The 18,879-nt window shown below is 36.0% G+C and overlaps 1 protein-coding gene and 1 long non-coding RNA gene across 3 annotated transcripts; one reads left to right on the top strand and one right to left on the bottom strand.

Moving 5' to 3' along the window:
* Window positions 1-1,073: 1,073 nt before the first annotated feature.
* Window positions 1,074-17,879, top strand: LOC144033511 (uncharacterized). 2 transcript variants are annotated; one of them, XR_013288000.1, is made up of 4 exons: window positions 1,074-1,284; window positions 8,227-10,410; window positions 13,200-13,266; window positions 13,341-17,879. It is a non-coding gene; the product is annotated as an uncharacterized LOC144033511 (long non-coding RNA). The 2 variants fall into 2 exon arrangements; XR_013287999.1 differs by having other exon boundaries at window positions 8,227-13,266.
* Window positions 8,152-17,341, bottom strand: LOC144033510 (sodium channel regulatory subunit beta-2-like). Its single transcript, XM_077541677.1, is given in 5 exon segments — window positions 8,152-8,348; window positions 9,925-10,141; window positions 10,210-10,370; window positions 17,078-17,194; window positions 17,197-17,341. Coding segments are annotated over 5 exon segments (777 nt in total). The 5' UTR covers window positions 17,282-17,341.
* Window positions 17,880-18,879: the final 1,000 nt, after the last annotated feature.

Below are 18,879 nucleotides of genomic sequence, written 5' to 3'. Positions count from 1 at the left end.
GAAATTTGCAGAGCAATGGATAAAAAACATGTTTTAGTAAGTGTCTTTGTGGATTTACAATAAGCATTTGACACTTTAGATCATTAAATATTATTGCATAAATTGTTTAAATATGGTATAAGAGGTGTTGCACATCAATCGAATGTGCCATTGTAGTAAAAGTCATTAATGTGATCTACTACACTATCAATGGACATTTTCTTTAGTTTCTTAGTGAATAATCAATTGATCTGGATGACAACATGAAGGCATCGATGCAGAAAGTGGGTCACGAAGGTATCCAGTTTAATATTGATTAAAAAAAAAACAACTCTTGTTATGAATGGATTTGCACAATACAGTGTGCTTCAAATGATTATTATGATTAGTGCAGTGTCAGTGCCATTGACATGCTACTACTCTTTCTCATTCCGTCTCATGTAGTTACTATTGATTCAAACTTAGAGATTCTCTAAACCTCCATGCATAGAGGTAAGAGAATATCCAATGGATTTACTCATAAGTCTTTGCATGTGCACTCTAATATGTAGTGGCAGTGGCATATGTGCACACACACCTGCTCCTGGACGGGGTGACCTTGGAAGGCTTGGAAGGCGGAGCAAGGGAGGACATTACACTGATGAGCGGAGGGGAGAGGAGACTATTAGTGGGCTGTGGGAGCAAATAATGGTGGGAGGGAAGGAGGAATTTGCGGAAAGGCAGAAAAGGTCTGAGGGGAGTAGATGTGACAGGAGGCAAAAGGGAGTAACATGAGAGGGAGGGAGGGTGTGGAGGATCTCTTTCTGGGACGGCCAAGGCGCTGAAATGCTGCAGTGAAGCCACATGGCTAAGATCACTGCCACACACACACACACACACAATGACACACACGGACACATGGAGGTTGTAACCCTTTCTCGACCACACCAACATCATTTTCCTGGACGTGACTTGCCCCATGCACATTCACACAGTCTGATTAACCTTCCTATCACCCGACGGTTCGGCCCGTTCTCTCCTCTCCTTTCTCTCCCTCCCTCCCTCTCTCTCTTTTTCTCTCTCTCTCTTTGCACCAGCCGGTGAGTGAGCACATTTCACAGAACATCCTGAGTGGCCCTCTCTCAGCCTCATCTTCACACCTGTCCCCATCCGATAATCTTCTTTCTTTCACTCCTCATCATGACTTTTTTTTCTTTTCCTTTTTTCCACCTTTGGTCTTTGGTCCACCATCTCATCCGTGTTGTCTTTCTGTGGTCTCTTGACTAATCGTCCTGGCTGTCTCATCTGACAGGATAAAATTAAAAGGTGAGTCCTGTTTAAAATTGAGAGTCACACATTTGTAGTCAAAGTTTCGCTGTATGTTGCAGACTATGAAATATTTGATAAGCATGTGTGCAGGGATTTTAGGTTAGGATTGTGCAGACTGTGTGGTTGGCCTTAAATTGAAGGACATTTGAAAATGGTTGTGATGAACTTGATACAGGAAGAATGTTTGTAATATAGTAAGTTTTATTCATTTCATGCTTTTTGTTAAGCACAATTTGTCCATTTATGACAACTAAAAATGATTTTGTATTATTTTTGTTGTTGTTGAATTGCTTTTATTTTTTTATTTTTTTTATTTTATTTTTTTTTTTAGCTAGAAATGGCCTGTGAGAAATTGTGTTCAGAAATGGATTAATTAAAATAGGCACATTATATAATTGTTGTAATTTGCAATTGTTTAGAATGCTTCAGAAAAGCGCATGTACTCTGTGGTTAGCAAGCGCGCTCAAGATCAAATCCTGGCTCGGGCCCTCACGATTGACATTTGCGTGTTCTCCCTGCTTGTCTGTTTTCTCTGGGATCGCAAACTTTCTCGCTCATCCCCAAAAAGCACATTTTAGGATATATTTTATGTTAATTGAAGACTTCAAATTGTGTGAGTGTGAATGTATGTTTTGTTTTTTTTGCCTACATTTGCCCTGTGTCTGAATGGGATCGACTCCATCTTACCTGTGACTTTAATGGCTTTAGAATTGTGGACAAGCTTCCCTTTTCTCGATTTGTGTGATAACATCAATTATCTAAATAGTTTCCAAATGTAAAATAAAACAAAAACAATGGCTTATAATTTTCATTAATATCTCGACAGAACTTTTATAACTTCACCGTGTCTTCCATTCATCATCATCCAAAATAAATAAATAAATAAATAAATAAGTAAATTCACTTTGTCATCATCCATGTTGAAAGTGTCTTCCATACACACACAAAAGTTTAAGTGACTCATTTAAGGTTTGACTCACTTGGTCTCATCATGATGTTTTTGTTTTTATTATATGATAAAAAACATTTTGCATTATTTCCACGTATGATATTATATATATATATGTAAGTCAGGCACATTTGGCACTGAAAGATTCTGAAAACGAAAAAAACGTGTACAAAGTAATGCAGGTTGTCCCAGTTGACCTCTGAATGCAGCTTGGCGCAGCTTGGCTTTGCCTCTCATGGTTACTACTTAGATGCACTGCAGCACACAAGCTCCAAACATCTGTGTGTTATTTATATTTTACAGTCATTACCCCCATCCCTCCTACATTTAACCATTCAATGTGTAGATGAATGTATACGTGATGAGGCCCAAATATGTCACTGCACTAGGTAGGACTCAAAATGGGGCACTTTGGAAATAAGATACAGGGCGGGAGATGAAAACATAATGCATCACTGATGGGAGGTTTGAGCCATAAGTTTACTTAAGTGCATACTGTCTGTCTACATTTGTCCTTTGTGAACGGTCCATTGTTTAAAAAAAAAAATAAAAAAAAAAAAAAAAAAAAAAAAAAAAATAATAATAATAATCACATCTGTGCTTTTATTGCGGAAGCAGAGGGTATGGAAGAAATCAAGCACCCATATATACAATAAAACAATTTAAATTGTGGAATATATGACACTGTGCATATGGCATATAGTCAGAAAGCAATCTCATCAGAATCTAATGCTGATCTCTGCATCCAACAAAATTGCATGATCGGGTCTTAGACCAGCGGTACCCAAACCTTTTTGCGCTATCGGCCGGATTCGCGTTAAGTCTATTTTGATAGAAACAAATCATAACAAATGATTAAACATAATGTACTAATTACTCTGCGTTACTCTGATTAAAGTTGTAATTAGTGCGAGCCCTGAACTTCTTTCTCTTCAACAACCCAATCATATTGTTCTTTTTTTTTTTTTTTTTTTTTACGAAACGAAAAACCAAATGAAAGCAAAAAGAAGCAAAATGAAAAATGAAACGAAAAACAAAACGTAAAATGAAACGAAAAACAAAACACCAAAGGCTTGTCTTGTAACGCAGTTTCTTAAATACAGAACTCTTCTTCTAGGATGTTTTCAGCTCTTCTTTTATCATCTGTATCAATATTTGGCCTGTTCCCCTTATGAGCAGGCAGGGACTCCAGAGACCCATCTGTTACAAAAGCAATTAAAAAGTCATTTGTTTCTCCGTCATATGCACTCCTATAGTGTTGATAATAAAATTGGCACAGATTCACTAATAAGAGAATCGCACATAACATTCATTTTCACATCTAAAAACAATTGAGTCTTCAATGAAGCTAACCTGCATGTTTTTGGAATGTAGGAGAAAGCCAAAGTTCCTCGAGAAAAACCACACAAACAATTGTAAAACATGCAAATTCCACACAGGAAGGGCCAAAGCCTGGATTTGAACCCACAACTTCAAAGGTGTGAGGCGACTGTGCTAATCACTTGTGTCACCGTACTTCCTAGTATTTTATGTTTTTTACTGCTATAATAATCATGTCAAAATATTTCAAGGTGACTTCTAAAAAAAACTTCTGAAAAAAGAAGCCACATAAATATGAAATTCACGTGATCATTTTTTCCTTAGATCCTATAAAAAAATAAAAAATAAATTTAAGAAATACAATGGCCTTGTGAACAAGAGTCAGGAACGTCCTGAAAAAAGGCCACAAAAAAATATACAAAAAATATATTAGCTCATGAGGGTCGACATTAAAAGCATTTACTGCACATACAATGTTTAGACACTTCTAGTAATAGCACTATGCACGTTATGGAGTAATATGCTAATTCTGTGTGAGGAAAAAAAAGTTGTATTTCATGTATTTTTAATTTGGCATTAAAATGACAGGATTTTTGTAAGAGTCAGACTGTTCCTAAATTTACTTTAAAATGTTAAGAAAGGTCATAAGTAGGCCGTAAATCTACTCTAAGTGCACATTTGTAAACATTTTGGGACCAATATTTTATAGAGGACATGCCAGGACTTGTTAATTTTATTGTTAGGATATTTCAACCAATTAAGTGTGAAATTAAATGATTAATTAGATTTTTAGTTTGATGTCTATTTCTGAAAATGTGCAAACGAGTAATTCTGATTTTCTTCTGAAATTTACAGTGGAGCAAAATCAGATGCTGCCTTATTTCTCTTCCCATCGAAACAAACATAGTTGATAAATATACTTGTCAATGGCCGTGAATGAGTTTAAAAATTTACCTGCAACATTTTTAATTTTGAAAAAAAATCCTTGTATAAATCAATATATGCTTCATCTGATGAAATAAATGTAGCAATAGTTTCCATAACGTTTGTTCGTGATGTATGGACACACAGGTTACACCGTGTCACGTAATAAATCAGTCAGATATGATGAAATACTTTATTAACATAGTACTTTCCCCCCCAACATTCACAGTGCTTAAATTAAAGATAAATGGAAAACATATATATATATATATATATATATGTATATCTTCCTTAGCATACAATCACCATGCCATGTTCTGATTGCAAAGTCTACACCTTCCAGTAAACCATTTACATTATTTTTCATGTTTTTGTTTTTGTTTTTTTTAACATGCTCTCAAATACAGTATAATTAAAACAGTGGTTCTCAACTGTTGACATTTTGGGACCCATTTTTTTTAGACGTTAACAATAAAGCATGTTTTTTTTGTTTTTGTTTTTTGTTTAAAAATAGCCTTTGAAAAGCCTTTTTTTTTTTTTTTAATTCCAAATGAGTTTGACATACCGCCAAAAGCATATTGTTAGCTGTGAAGTCTGTTAGCAAAAGGCTGAGCTTCACTGTATTTGTTTACATAGTAGTGCTAGTGACTAGAGCACAAGTGAGTAAGATTTCTTGATGCGTACCCAATAGTGTGTGTTCGATGTGGGAACTTGGTATAAAAAAAAAAAATCAGAATATTATGTCATTTTTTTTAAAAGGCTGCCCGTGACCAGCAATTGAGATGTTCAATTTGTGACAATGTGCAAAATAGTGACCTGACCTTTGAAATAGGAAAGGCTGTAAGGAAAATCTTTAAAAACACCCACACGCACACGCACCCACACAGGACTTTTGCTTTGCTGCATTGAAATGTAATTCTCTATAAAAGACGATCCCACGTGGTCTTCATTTGGATTTGTGTGTCGATATCACGTTTTTGTATTGATATTTGAAGTACAGAAAATGATACAAAACATCTAGGCAGCAATTTGTTCTTCTCAAAAACAAGTTTCTCGTAGCACAATCAAATAAGTGCCATATAAATAAACGGTGCTTATTGCTACACAGTGGAACAGATTAAGCATGCATGAGCTCATGTTTCTTTCTCATTCTGGCATAGCTTACATTGGTACATGTTGAAATGTGTTAACTAACATGCATTAAGGGCAGTATACTACACTGACTGTACATGCTTTTATATGATCAAGCGGTTATGGTGCAGAATTAAACAAAACAAAGTCTGGCAAGTGTTCAACTGCAGAGATTATATTCTACACAATAAATTATGTTTTTGAGCTCGTTACTTTCTACCGTGATGCGATGATTTACTCAACACGGCCTGAACATATGCCTGAAGTTGTAATTTTCTTAAATTCCAGATGGAAGGATAGGATGGTAGAACCAACACAGGATTAGAGTACAATTTGTAGGCGATATGAAGCAAAGATGAAATCAGAGAACATGCACCGGAACAACAAAAATCTGATTTAGCGCATTAGTCATAACCAGGCCTTTCTTTCGTGAGCAACCTCCTTTGAAAACTAAAAAATACATTGACCCAAAGACAAAGTGACTGTGCATGGAGAAAAATAAGAAGGGGGAAAAAAAACTTATATTCTAAAAAATATTAGACAATATTTTGTGAAGTCAGTTGCGAGTTTTGTTGTTATTATACTGAAAACCAAATGTGACTACTGTACAGGTGTATACTGTGCATGTATTTAAAAACATGGTGGCCATATAGACAGCTGAGAGACATTCAAGGCAACACTGGATTCACTTTATGGTAAGGAAAAATAAAGTGGAAAATTAGAACTAAAACACCTTCATCTGCTTCTTAGTGTAAACATTTGACAAGTAAATTATTGATCATTATAATTTGATTATGCTTAATGAGCTTGAGGAAATAAAATTGCTTTAGGTTCAATGCTTTGAAATGTGTTTTGCACATTATATACTATTATTATTAGAAAAATATTTTCTACAATGTATTCAAATATTCTGATTTTGGAAACAGTACAACTTTTAATTAATCAATTAATCAGTCATCCAGGAGTTTGGCATGGAGGAACATCATAACCCTGACCTCTAAACCATCAAACACCTTTGGGATAGACCAGACATTTTCTAACATCAGTTAACAAACATTTTGTAGAAAGTGATCCTTATGCAAAACATAATTCATATTTTATTCCATTGCAAGTGTAGAGGTCTGGTGTCCCAATACTTTTGTCCATAAAGTAAATATTCTAAACTATTTTTCTTGTGTCTTACTGTGAGGTCATACCATGCAGCTGTAACCTGTCATACATGACAAATTAGTTCCTTGGATCAATGAACAATTATAAAATGGCAGTAGTGAAGATTTACATGTAACCACTGTCTGTAAGAGATAAACACATTTGATGTAAAAACACTTTTGTGTCCACTAAAACACAAAAACATGCAGAGTGAACAGATGCACTTGGTGGTTAATGATTCAGTTAATGGTTCTTAATAGACAGGAGAACGACGACGCATATCTTCTGAAAGTTTACCAGGGGAGATGCTGGGTCGACAGCTCTGCAGGCTACGAGTTTGTTCTGATGCCCATTTAAGGTTGTCTGCAAATGCCAGAAAAAAAGTTCAATAAGAGGGTCAGAAATATGTCAACAGAATAATCAAGTCATTGTAGCCTATGTGGGAGTGATTGTCCGTTCCTTCATCTAAATGGTTTATTCCAAATGTTTCAGAAACTAGAATTTTTACCTTAACCCAAATATTGACTGTATGTAAATGTAGTCAGTTACAAAGCTCCCATTGATTCTGGCCTTAACTGAAAAGCTATAGCCCCCATATTGTAAAAATGTCTGTAGAATTAACAGTCAATGTCTGTAAAATTGTGACAAAAAAACTTTATAAATACAAAAACAATATATTGTGTAATTTACATTAATATATTATAAAAACAAAACAAAACAAACATTGGGATTCAGTTAAAATTACATCATATGAGTGTTAGAATAACACTTTTTTGTCAGTATAGGTTCTTTGGGACACAGTAAAAACAAAAAAAAAAAAAACAAAAAAAAGTCTGTCAGCTGTGGTTGCCAGAATAATTCTGTAAATCTGAAAAACAAAAAAAAAAACAAAAAAACAACAACAATAGTAATGTAAACAGTTTCACACAAAAACTAAGTTCTGTACACATTTAAAAAATTTGATTGTATTTGTATTGTATAGAAAAAAATCTGGCAGCTGTGGTTGGCAGAATAATTCTGTAAAAATTAAATTAGAAATGTAAACGGTTTTACAGGCAAGACTGTAAATTCTGTACACTTTTAAAGAATTGCTGCAAGCTTTTTTTTCTGTAAAAACAACAGCATTTTGCTTACAGTGAATTTACAGTTTTGCCTGTAAAACTGTTTACATTTCTATTGTAATTTTTACAGAATTATTCTGGCAATCACCGCTGCCAGATTTTTTTGTAAAAAAAAAAAAAAAAAAAAAATATTATTATTATTTTTTTTTTACTGTCCATATGTTGGCAGTTAGACAGTGTGGTCGTCCTTTAAAAAAAAAAAAAAAAACTACACATCCTTTTGTCCTCAAGCACTGCTACTGAAAGTTTCTGATTTGAATTTGTGATTTCTTACTTTGTTCCCTCCTCTGCGACACCTTCAGCCTCTAATTTCCCCTCCTCCTCCATCTTCTCCTCTGAGGTCAGATCCTGTTTGAGATGATGACGAAGAAATTTCACAACCACCATGGAAAGGATAAGGAGAGCAAGCGCTCCGCCCACTGAGGCCCCGATGGCAACGGCAATTGTCGAGTCTCTTGGTGGGGGAACTGAGGGAAGCAAAGGAGAGAGTTAAGTATATCCTATAGACAAGAGATGGAGTGCAGTGCTGGCTAAAAGCTCTACTGGGCTGATTAAACAGAGTGGAAAGAAAGTACTGCTGAGTTAGCCTGGCTAGTGTGTGAGTGGGAGAAAGATGCTGAGGGACCAAGTTCAGCCTCTTGTAGGCCATTAATAAATAAAAAGCTGACTCATGAGCAGAAGGTCCACAGTATCAAAGAAACACACACACATAATGTCACGTGTGTTTATTTCCAGAGGTGGGAAATTTGCAGACTCGTGCTGGTTTGTTTGTGGTTTGTTATCGTAATTTTTTTTCAAGATGAACCAAACTGTAATTGTCAGTCCATCACCACTATTTTAGGAGTGACAGATAGAGGTGGGCATTCCATCAGTCTGCAATTCGTCACTCACAGTCTGACAGAGAGTTCGTCAGTTATGACAGAATGCCCACCTCTAGTGATTTCTGGGCATGGACTGTATTTGGTAAGCATTCACAAAATGTTTTCAATTTGACTTTTACATGCCTGACCCGATTGGGAAACTGAAGAGAATGAATCTCAAAAATGACCTTTGGTGTCTCTTTATCTCATTCACTCCCAGCCATTTTCACTGAAGCAACTCCCTTTGTTGCCAGCTGTTTTACTGGATTTAGACCAGTTTTGCAAGGCCCATAGAATATTGTGCTCTATTGTTATAAAAAATATTGAACCTACCAAAAGAAAGATTAGAATTTCTTCTTTCACCAGGAAAAAAAAAGTATAGTTGTATCTGTTTCCATTTTGCATCAATTAGCATTTGAATATAGCTAAGTTTAATCATTATTCACAAACCTATTGAAAACACTGGAAAAAAGAGCTTGTTGCAACATGGCCCTGGCTGATCTCTTATACTCTGCTGCCACCTGCTGGCCGTTTTTTTGTAATAACTACCATTGCTTTAAGCGACTGCTGCATCAAAGCCTTATGTATACTCTAGTATTAAAAAAAAAAAAAAAAAATGTTTGGGAGTGAGGGACACATTAAAAAATGTATTTTTATGTTTTTGGGATTGAATGAGTTATTAAGTTACTAAGATGATTGATTTGTTTCAATGATCATTCTTTTTCAGCTCCTTAGCAGAGATCCAAGACGACACAAACAACGCAAAGAATGTCACTCATTTTAAGAATAAGTTGGAGTCAGTTCGTGTTTACATGATGGTAAAGAAAATGTTATGATTTGGTCTTATGTGAAACAAATTCCTTAGAGTAACTGAAATTGAACCAATTGAATTTCCCATAGTCGAGTTAACGGGACTGGACTTTTGTTGATTGCAACACGTACTGTATAGAGTGGAACCACTAAAGTTAGATACTTCTACAGTTGCACATGTTGGACTTCAACTGACTTCAAGTCAGTCCTGTCATACATGGTCTCATCATACTGTACCTCACTGTCCTCACAAACCCTCAATTCAAGTACAAAAAAATGAACTTTTGATTGAACAGTTATGTGACACATATTCAAATAATATGTCTGTTCTTCAGGTCAAGTTTAGGATTAAGGAGAAGTGTTAGTATCTTACGTTCATTAAAAACCTTAAGCTTTATGGCCCCGTGTCCATGTATGCGGTCCGGAGGATTGATCACATAACAGTTGTAAATCCCTTCATCTTCTTCCTGAACATCTAACAGGGTGATTGACAGGTCGTTCTTTTCCAGGTTTCCCGCAAACAGCACCCTATCTCCAAACCGCTCTGGAAGCAAAGGCACCATTCCTTTCTTCCTGTAGTATGCCAAAAACTATGCAAACAGACAGAAAGTACAATTGGTAACTGGTAACTGGTAACACATTTGGCTGTATTTCTTACCATTCTTTCTGTGTCATTGATTGATTCATGATAGGTCCAGTTCATGACAAACTTGTTTGTGTCTATCTTATAACAGGACGTGAAAGTGCATTGGATTTTGATATCCGATCCATTCATTACGTTGATTTTACTGGGCACAATGACTTCCATGCTGGAACAACCTGAAAGCAACAAAAACATGTTTTTATTTGAGGCAGAATGGTATGTACAGATTAAATTTATTTCGGAATTTCCAATGTCAAAAGTTGTGAAAACTACCTATACTTTGGAAAGAAAAGGCATGGTTTAGAGGTCAGACAAGCGAAACATAGCACACTATTAACCAATGGCACCCCTTACAGAGATGAGCTTGGATTCTGCCATCCAATCTTACTTAAGGCTTTTTTAATGCACATTCGGTCTTAAAAAAAAAAAAAAAGATAGTGGTCTTTTCCTTTCTTTTTTTTAAAATTTTATTTAATTTTATTTTTTTAAATATATACACTTTTTGTCTTGTCTTGGTCTAAAACAGTGGTGTCCAAACTACGGCCATTTGCAGCCGGCCGGCCATTTTTCAATGGCTTACGACATATGCTAAAAATGGCATTTGACTCAGTTCAAATAAAATAAACAAAACAAAAATGTTTGGAGATGGTCAAAGTAAGAAGGGAGGGTATCGAAAAACAGGTGCCCTGAAAGGTTATTTTAGTTCACTAAAACTAATGAAAAAACTAAAACTAAAATTCAAAAACAATATTGTTACCGAAATAAAATAAAAAAGGAAAATTCTTTTTAAAAATCGAAAACTAACTGAAACTAGATTTTATGTTTACAAAACTAACTAAAACTAACTATTATTACAGCAAACATGTCCTTCGTTTTAGTCTTTGGTAATTAATTAAATGCATGAGCATTTGGGGATGATTTTAAATGTGATTTTTAGTAGATTTATTTTGATATAAACCGGAATAATGACGTTTGAATGTATGTCACACAGAAGTGACGTCATCTAGCAGCAGCCAATAGAAAAGCAGTGGTGTTTTTTAAATATTGCGCACAAGTAATTCACATTTATACTAATACTAATACTAATACTGAAACTAACAAACTAAACTAAAACTAAGCATTTTTTAAAGAACTAAACTATAAAAACTAACAGGACCACCCTTAAAACAAATAAAACCTAACTAAAATGAAAAATTCCAAAACTATAATAACCCTACTGCCATATTACAAATAAATTGGTTTAAATAGTGTAGCATTTTTCTAAATATGCAAAAGCACAAATAAATTATTTGTACAATTTTTAGGACTAAACACAATTTCTCTTCATAACATTATGTAGCCCTTGCGTCCTTCTGATTTTCTGTATGTGGCCCTCAAATGAAAAAGTTTGGACACCCCTGGTCTAAAACCTCCAAAAGTCTTGGTCTTGTTTCAGTCTCGATACTCTTGAGCCTTGAAAATATCTCGGTCGTAACTACAACACTATATCTATAGACAAGTCAGAATCTTTCTATGAACCTAAAATAAATGGTTTTTGGATCAATGGCATTTCTGGCATGAATAAGAGCAACTAACATCCTTCTATTACATTTCCACTGATCTTAACAGCCCAAAATTGATGTGATTTGCAGAGGTGACATGTAACCTATCATCTCAGAGTTAAAAAACAAAACAAAAAACAAAACAAAAGTGAGTTTTGTGAGTCAAATTGCAAAGGCAAAGCTGCTATATACTTTTTTCCCCCAAAATTTTCTGATTTCGTTCTCAAAAATGGATAAAACCGACAAAACTTCAAAGTTATGACATAGGTGTAATTTGAACTATGACTGTATACATACGTCTATTGATGATGATGAGTTTGGAAAGCACAAGTATGCATTCCCCAGACAGAACGTGTGGGGGTGTGTGTGCGTTCGTGTATGCGTGTGTGTGATGGGACTCTGCACCATTCTCTACTGCAGTCGGGTGTTTCTGGCTCAGTTCCCACTGCTGCTGCACCGCTGCTTTTCTGCAGCACGCACGCACACACACCACAGTAAAGGTGTATTTTGGACATTCGCACCTTCAACCACATATAAATAAACACAGGCACCCACACCCTGTGTGCATTGTCAGCAGTGAGGTAAACATGCAAGCTGTGCTGTCAATGTCATCCCCGCATATTGACCAACAGTAACTGCTTGCACAACCAGGCCCAATATATGCAATTGACACATACGTTTTACACATTCTTGCTGCTAAAGTATAACATCCCCACGCACATACACGTGCGAACGCACACATTTCTACATTTGGCGATACTGTACGGAGTGGATACAAAAAGTCCACACACCCCTGTTCAAATGCCAGGATTTTGTAATGAAAAAACAAGACCAAGATATATCATTTCAAACCCTTGTCTATCATTATATAACCCATACAACGCAATTGTTGATTTATTTAACCTAAAAAAAAAAAAAAAAGTCTGAAGGCTTTGTGCTAACACTGACAATTGGAACTGTTCATAATCCCCCCCCACCATGACTAAGGGTATTGTTTAGGTAAGGGCTATTGAAATGCCCGCTGATTTTAATGTGCATACCTGAGGGAAGTAGTGGTGATGATCATTTCAATATTTCTCCAATTGATGATGACTTCTTCCAAGGTATATTTAATTGCATGGAAATATTATTTTGGGTCTCATTTTTTATGTCACAAAAAAAAACCTGGCATTTGACCAGGGTCGTGTAGACATTTTATATCCATTGTACAATGGATATCAATGACTCAGCAGTCTTGTACGGGAAAGACGGGGAGATACACTTTGAGACAGACGCATTTGCAATGACAGGAAATACTGCAGTGAAGCAGCCTCATGCATACCTCAATCCCTTTGCCCCTCCCATCTTTGGCCGTCTCACTTGCCTCCTCCTCTTTACTTCATACCAACTCCTGGTACCCAAAATGTCACCTCCCATCCTTGCTATGACTACATGTATCTATTTCTTCTGTCTCTGTGTAATCAGTGTACGTTACACATCCAAGGTCAATGCAGAGAAAGTGAAGGTGAATGTACAGCACATCTTAATTGTGGTATGTGTTAACTTATATGAATGTTATGTAATGTGAATTTGTATTCAGTATTGCTAAACCATCATTCCTTGCAGGTCCGATCAACTCCAATGACAAAGGGCCCCATTCGGTAACCTTTGTTGAGATGGATGCCACATGAACCTTTCTAAAATTGATTAAGATGTTAAAAATAGTTTTTGTTCATTTGTCTATCATACACTCAGCACTCAATCAGCACTTGACTGTCAGCTATCAGCAACCTCCCAACAACTTCCACTATGATGTTTCACAATAAGCTTTTTTTTATTTTTTTTTTAATTTTTTTTAATTATTATTATTATTTGGATTTCTGACCCAATTACAAACCAGTCAAGGTAAATTAAATTAACTTCTTGTTGTTACTTTCATCCTGTCTCATCAGGGGTTGCCACAGTAAGTCTACTTAAACTAATATACGTAAAACTACATGGATGTGTAGTCAAGGGAGGCAGGGGAGACAGCGCCTCACCTGCATTTGAAAAATAAAAAATCACGATTACATAAATTAATTTCTATTTTCATTTTCTGGTATATGTTCTAAATTGATTTTCTCTTTGAATCTTATGTTGATTATTTCATTGTTAAACTTGCTGAATTTCCTATTCAAATACATGAGTGAGACAGGAAGTGAGGCAGTGAAGCAGCTACTCTCACCTGATGATGCAATCCCTCAGAAAACAAACAAACAAAAAAACAGTGCTGGATTTCACTTTGATGGACTGGATGTACTGGTTTCTATGGATCTCATTCTGCCTCATCGATACTTCCCTCCTTCCTCTCTTTAGTTTTTCCTCTGGACTCTTGAGATCTCATTAATTTGTTGGAATTTAGAGGTTTCTGGGGTTGGCGTAAGACTTTGATTTTGTAACCATGGGGATGGCAGGAAGTGTTTGGTCGGTGCTGGATTTCACTTTGATTTATCTTTCTTTTCTTTTTATCTTTTCTGACCTTTTCTCTGGTCTCCTGACCATTTGAACCTCACGACTCTGGCGAGACTCTGAAGTACCTGGTTAAGGTGAAGGGTAATGGGATTTTTATGAGGTTTTAGGTGAATTAATGAGTATAAATTTATACTTATTTGCACCCAAACGCACGCACACCAACGCACACATACACGTAAAAAAAAAAAAAAAAAAAAGAGAGCAATGATGATAAGACGTTGAATCGGTAAGACTACCGAATGAACAATTCTGAGCTCTAATAAATTTTTTTTAAAAAAACATCATGATTAACAAAACCATCTATTGGTAAAATTACAATACCGAAACAGAGGAGGCTTTTGGTAAGTATCTGTTCTGTTTTTCCATTGCTTCAATATGATGGTTTCAGACACTTCTGATTGGCATTTTGATTTTCCATATTCGAGCAAATTATTTATGTAGTTTATTTCGTATTTATGAGTTACATTTACATATTTAGTTTTACTGATTGCATAAAGGGCGGCACGGTAGTCGAGTGGTTAGCACGTCCGCTTCCCAGTTCTGAGGTCTCCGGTTCGAGTCCAGGCTCGGACCCTCCTGGGTGGAGTTTGCATGTTCTCCCCGTGCCCGCGTGGGTCTTCTCCGGGTACTCCGGTCTCCTCCCACATTCCAAAGACATGCATGGCAGGTTAATTGGGCGCTCCGAATTGTCCCTAGGTGTGCGTGTGAGTGTGGATGGTTGTTCGTCTCTGTGTGCCCTGCGATTGGTTGGCAACCAGTCCAGGGTGTCCCCTGCCTACTGCCCAGAGCCAGCTGAGATAGGCGCCAGCAACCCCCGCGACCCATGTGAGGAATAAGCGGTCAAGAAAATGGATGGATGGATGGATGATTGCATAAAGCTGCAGAAAAAAAATCATGAGGGTAGGCGGGGAGGATTGTGCCTCCAAACTGTGGTAAGCAGTATCGTTTTGACAGCCAGCTAGCTGCTAGCCAGCCAATTGTTTGAATTTATTCGAGCTCATCATACTTTGAGCTCACAAACAGTGGGGAATGAATACAAAAGTCCATCTTGTCATTCAAAAAGGATGTGATCTCAAATGTATCGGAGATGACAAATTACTGCTAGCGCTCACTCTGCCAATAGTGTCTGTGTAAAGATCATTAAAACGAGGCAAAACATTTATTTGGAATAGGACTAATCAACGAGGACTTTCTTACTGGAGTAATTTCTACTTAGATGGAATAAAATTAGAAATGCAAAAAAAAAAATAGTACAGCACTTTTATAGGCCACGAAAAAAAAAAAAAAAAAAAAGAGCTAAAGGTAAGAAAATAAAACGTTTTACATTTGACATTAATAAGATCAGATTACTAAAAAAAATTAAATAAAAAAAGTTTCAAATGCGAACATGATATTGTATCCTAAATGAAATCATAAATCAAAAATAATTTTCTGCACAAAATTTAGTCTAATGAGTAGCTTTTTAAATAGGAAATACATTGCCATGGGTAATGAACTCTTTATAAATCTAACATACTCTATTATGACAAGGCTAATGTATTTATTTATTTATTTGTCTTTTTTCACAATTTTCTGTGTCTTGCTGCTAATTTAAAGACAAATAGGCCATTGTGTTTGGCTCATCAGTTTGTAAATCTGCCTGATATTAATGCCTCACCAGCCATGAGCCGTGCCACATTGGTACATTAAATATTGAATTAGACAAACCCTCTAGCACACGAGGACGGGATACACATTAAACTTAAACTCTTCCTGTGTGTTATAACGACCGAATATTTAATCATTTGACGTTTTGTGAAAGCGCTAGATAAATAGATAAATAAATAAATGACGCTGGAGTAACTTAATTGCGTGGCCTGTTGCTGCCCTCTAGTGACATCAATCGGTAACTGACCTTTAGTGCAACTGTTTGGGCAGCACATACTTTACATGGGTGGAAAATAAAATAAAACGCGCGTTGAGCTATCACAACGATGAAACAACGGTGCCATCTTAACACAGCATAGAAAAAAAAGCTGTTAATGTTACACCACAAGCTTTCCTACAGGACTTTTTGAGTTGTTGACATGGAGACTGAAAAGGGCGTGGCAGCCCAATTGGGTTAATCAATTTAGGGTTTCCAAATGTGATGCATGTATTCTGGATTGGATGGAAACTGAGGAGTTGGGAGATGTCAAGTAAGATGGACCCGCACCTTTCTTCACACGTTGTTATTATTAGCTTATTTGTGTGTCATGTGATGCATATAGACTTGACACAGATTCTCAACAATTTAATATCTAAATTTTAATAAATCACCTTTTCAAAGTGATGTTTATCCTTGATGGCTGTTAAAGGCTGAAATTAAACCCCCAACGCACCCCCCAAAAACAGACAAGAAGGCACTTTGTTTACACATTTATGCATTCATGTGCATTCATGTGATGTCGCAGTAACATAAGGTGAAACACGTATGTGGCATTATTTATAATTAGGCTCATTTTTATAGGCAGGCATCCTCAAATAAGTGATGAGGTTGTGGGTTTTGGTCGGAGCTGCAAGTGGCTTATTGGTACAGTAGCATCACTATGTCCATCTCAGGCCCCACAGAAACCTGTGGATTCTGTGATTGGTTTCATTTGGCACATCTTAAATGTGCAAGACGTGGTTATTAGGCCTTAGAAATAAGGGGGAAATGGCGAAGGCGGCTGTTGTTGTTGGTTTTTGTTTTTAAAGATTCCACGGTTGTATTGATTGAGCGACGTCATTTGTTATTGCAATTGATAACCACGCCACACATTGTGACCAAGAGATGCTATAATTTGCGTGTTGAGTGAAGCCCTCCTGTCAATGTAGGGCGGTGTGCTTCTTACCGGAGACCGAGAGCATCATCATCACCGACAACAGCAGTAGCCGAACGTCAGACCTCATCTCCCCCAGCGCATTCAGACACATGGCCGCTGCTTCGGGAAGCACACACAACGTTTTGCACCGTTAGAAAAAGGATGACGGATACAAAAACGAGCAAAACTAGGATTTATGGTGAAAAAGGATAAAAAAAAGAAAACACATAGCATATGTTTAGAGGCAGGACATGGCTGGCAGTGTCTGTAGCCTTATGACGGTTGGTCTCGTGGTTGCCTAATTGTTTTCAACAGAGGCGGGAGGGCGAAAGCGGAGGCAAAGGAATGAAATCAAATGAATTACCTCTATTTTGTACGTTTTTTTTTTTTTTTTAAATAATCACCATGCCAGGATAAAATCTGGAACTTTCCTGCCAAATATTTAATTAACAACAATTAAGTGAAAGAGGTGTAAAAATAAATAAATAAATCAAAACAAAATTCTACAATAATTCATCGATGTTATCCATGCAGTTTTTTCCCCTAGCGGTTCAAAATTGATGGACTTTGATTGTTCTTTTTTTGAAGGTTCTCCTGAGGATGTTGCATTTGCTTTGGGACTGCCTTTTTTTTTGTGTGTGAAGTATTTAGAATTGTACTGCATTTTTGCTATCATGTAACCACAGCTTTCCCTTTGTTTTTAGAAAATTTTAGTTGGCTTCAATGATTATTCATCTGAGAATAAAATAACATTTGAAACAATCCGTTTTATTATGATATTGGCTAAATGACATTCACATAAATGTCGGTATTAAATAAAGTCAAACAACATTAAAACTATTGGACGTACAAATGGAAAAGCACATAAAACGTTATATTTATGTGCATGCAGCTTTATTCTACATTTTTGTAGTATGGATTTATTTTCCTTTTTTTAATCCGTTTTACTCCCCCTGACTGTTGTATTGGTTTGTTGTTCTGTAATCCTAAAGAATTAAAAAAAAAAAAAAATCGTGTAAAATCAGATCAACTTAATTGCTATATGTGTGAATTTCTAAAAGTGTTTTCTTGATTGTAGGCTACTAGTGATGAACTAAAGGTAAACACTATAGACCTGTTAGTAATTGTTCATAATAAATGAAGCAGCCGTGCAAACCAAACAAATAATTAACCCATCCCCAAGCCATCTCCTTCAGATTGGAAGATACAGTCTTATAGCCTATACTGCATCCTGACATTATATATTTTACAGTAATAATACAAGGAATCATTATTATTATTATTATTATTATTATTATTATTATTATTATTATTATTATTATTATTATTATTATTAAACACACGTAACGAAAAAAGAAAAATAAACACATTACAAGACATATAATATGCTGACAGGGAGTATAGACCCGTCTATGTTTACTTCCAAGAAGTAGAGCTACACACATACCTGTACGTAAATGATCAGCAAGACAAACATCGAATCAGTGGATTTGATGACCTCTTGAAATTCCATCAACAAGCAACTAAAAGTGAAACTGCAAAGAGCGCCCACCTAAGAACATGATACAATATAATAAACACAATATGAAAATGTACAATATAAACAGCTAATAAATAGCTTGAAGCCTATCTTAAAGTAAGTCACATTTTTCCCAAAGTAACCAATTTCACAATATAGCTAGTTCATGCCAAAAGTTTTACATTATAAAATGAACAACTCAGGTTAGAGCAGTTGCTTTCTGTAGGCAGACGTTCAAGAATATTTAGCAAAATCCAGGATGAGGTGAAATACGAAATACTGTGTCGCGATCTTGTGGTCGAAAGTGGAATTA

The sequence above is a fragment of the Festucalex cinctus genome, chromosome 13, assembly GCF_051991245.1.
Source record: "Festucalex cinctus isolate MCC-2025b chromosome 13, RoL_Fcin_1.0, whole genome shotgun sequence".
Taxonomy (NCBI): Eukaryota; Metazoa; Chordata; class Actinopteri; order Syngnathiformes; family Syngnathidae; genus Festucalex; species Festucalex cinctus.
Note: the sequence above shows the minus strand (reverse complement) of the source record. Positions and strands in the feature narration are given on the sequence as shown.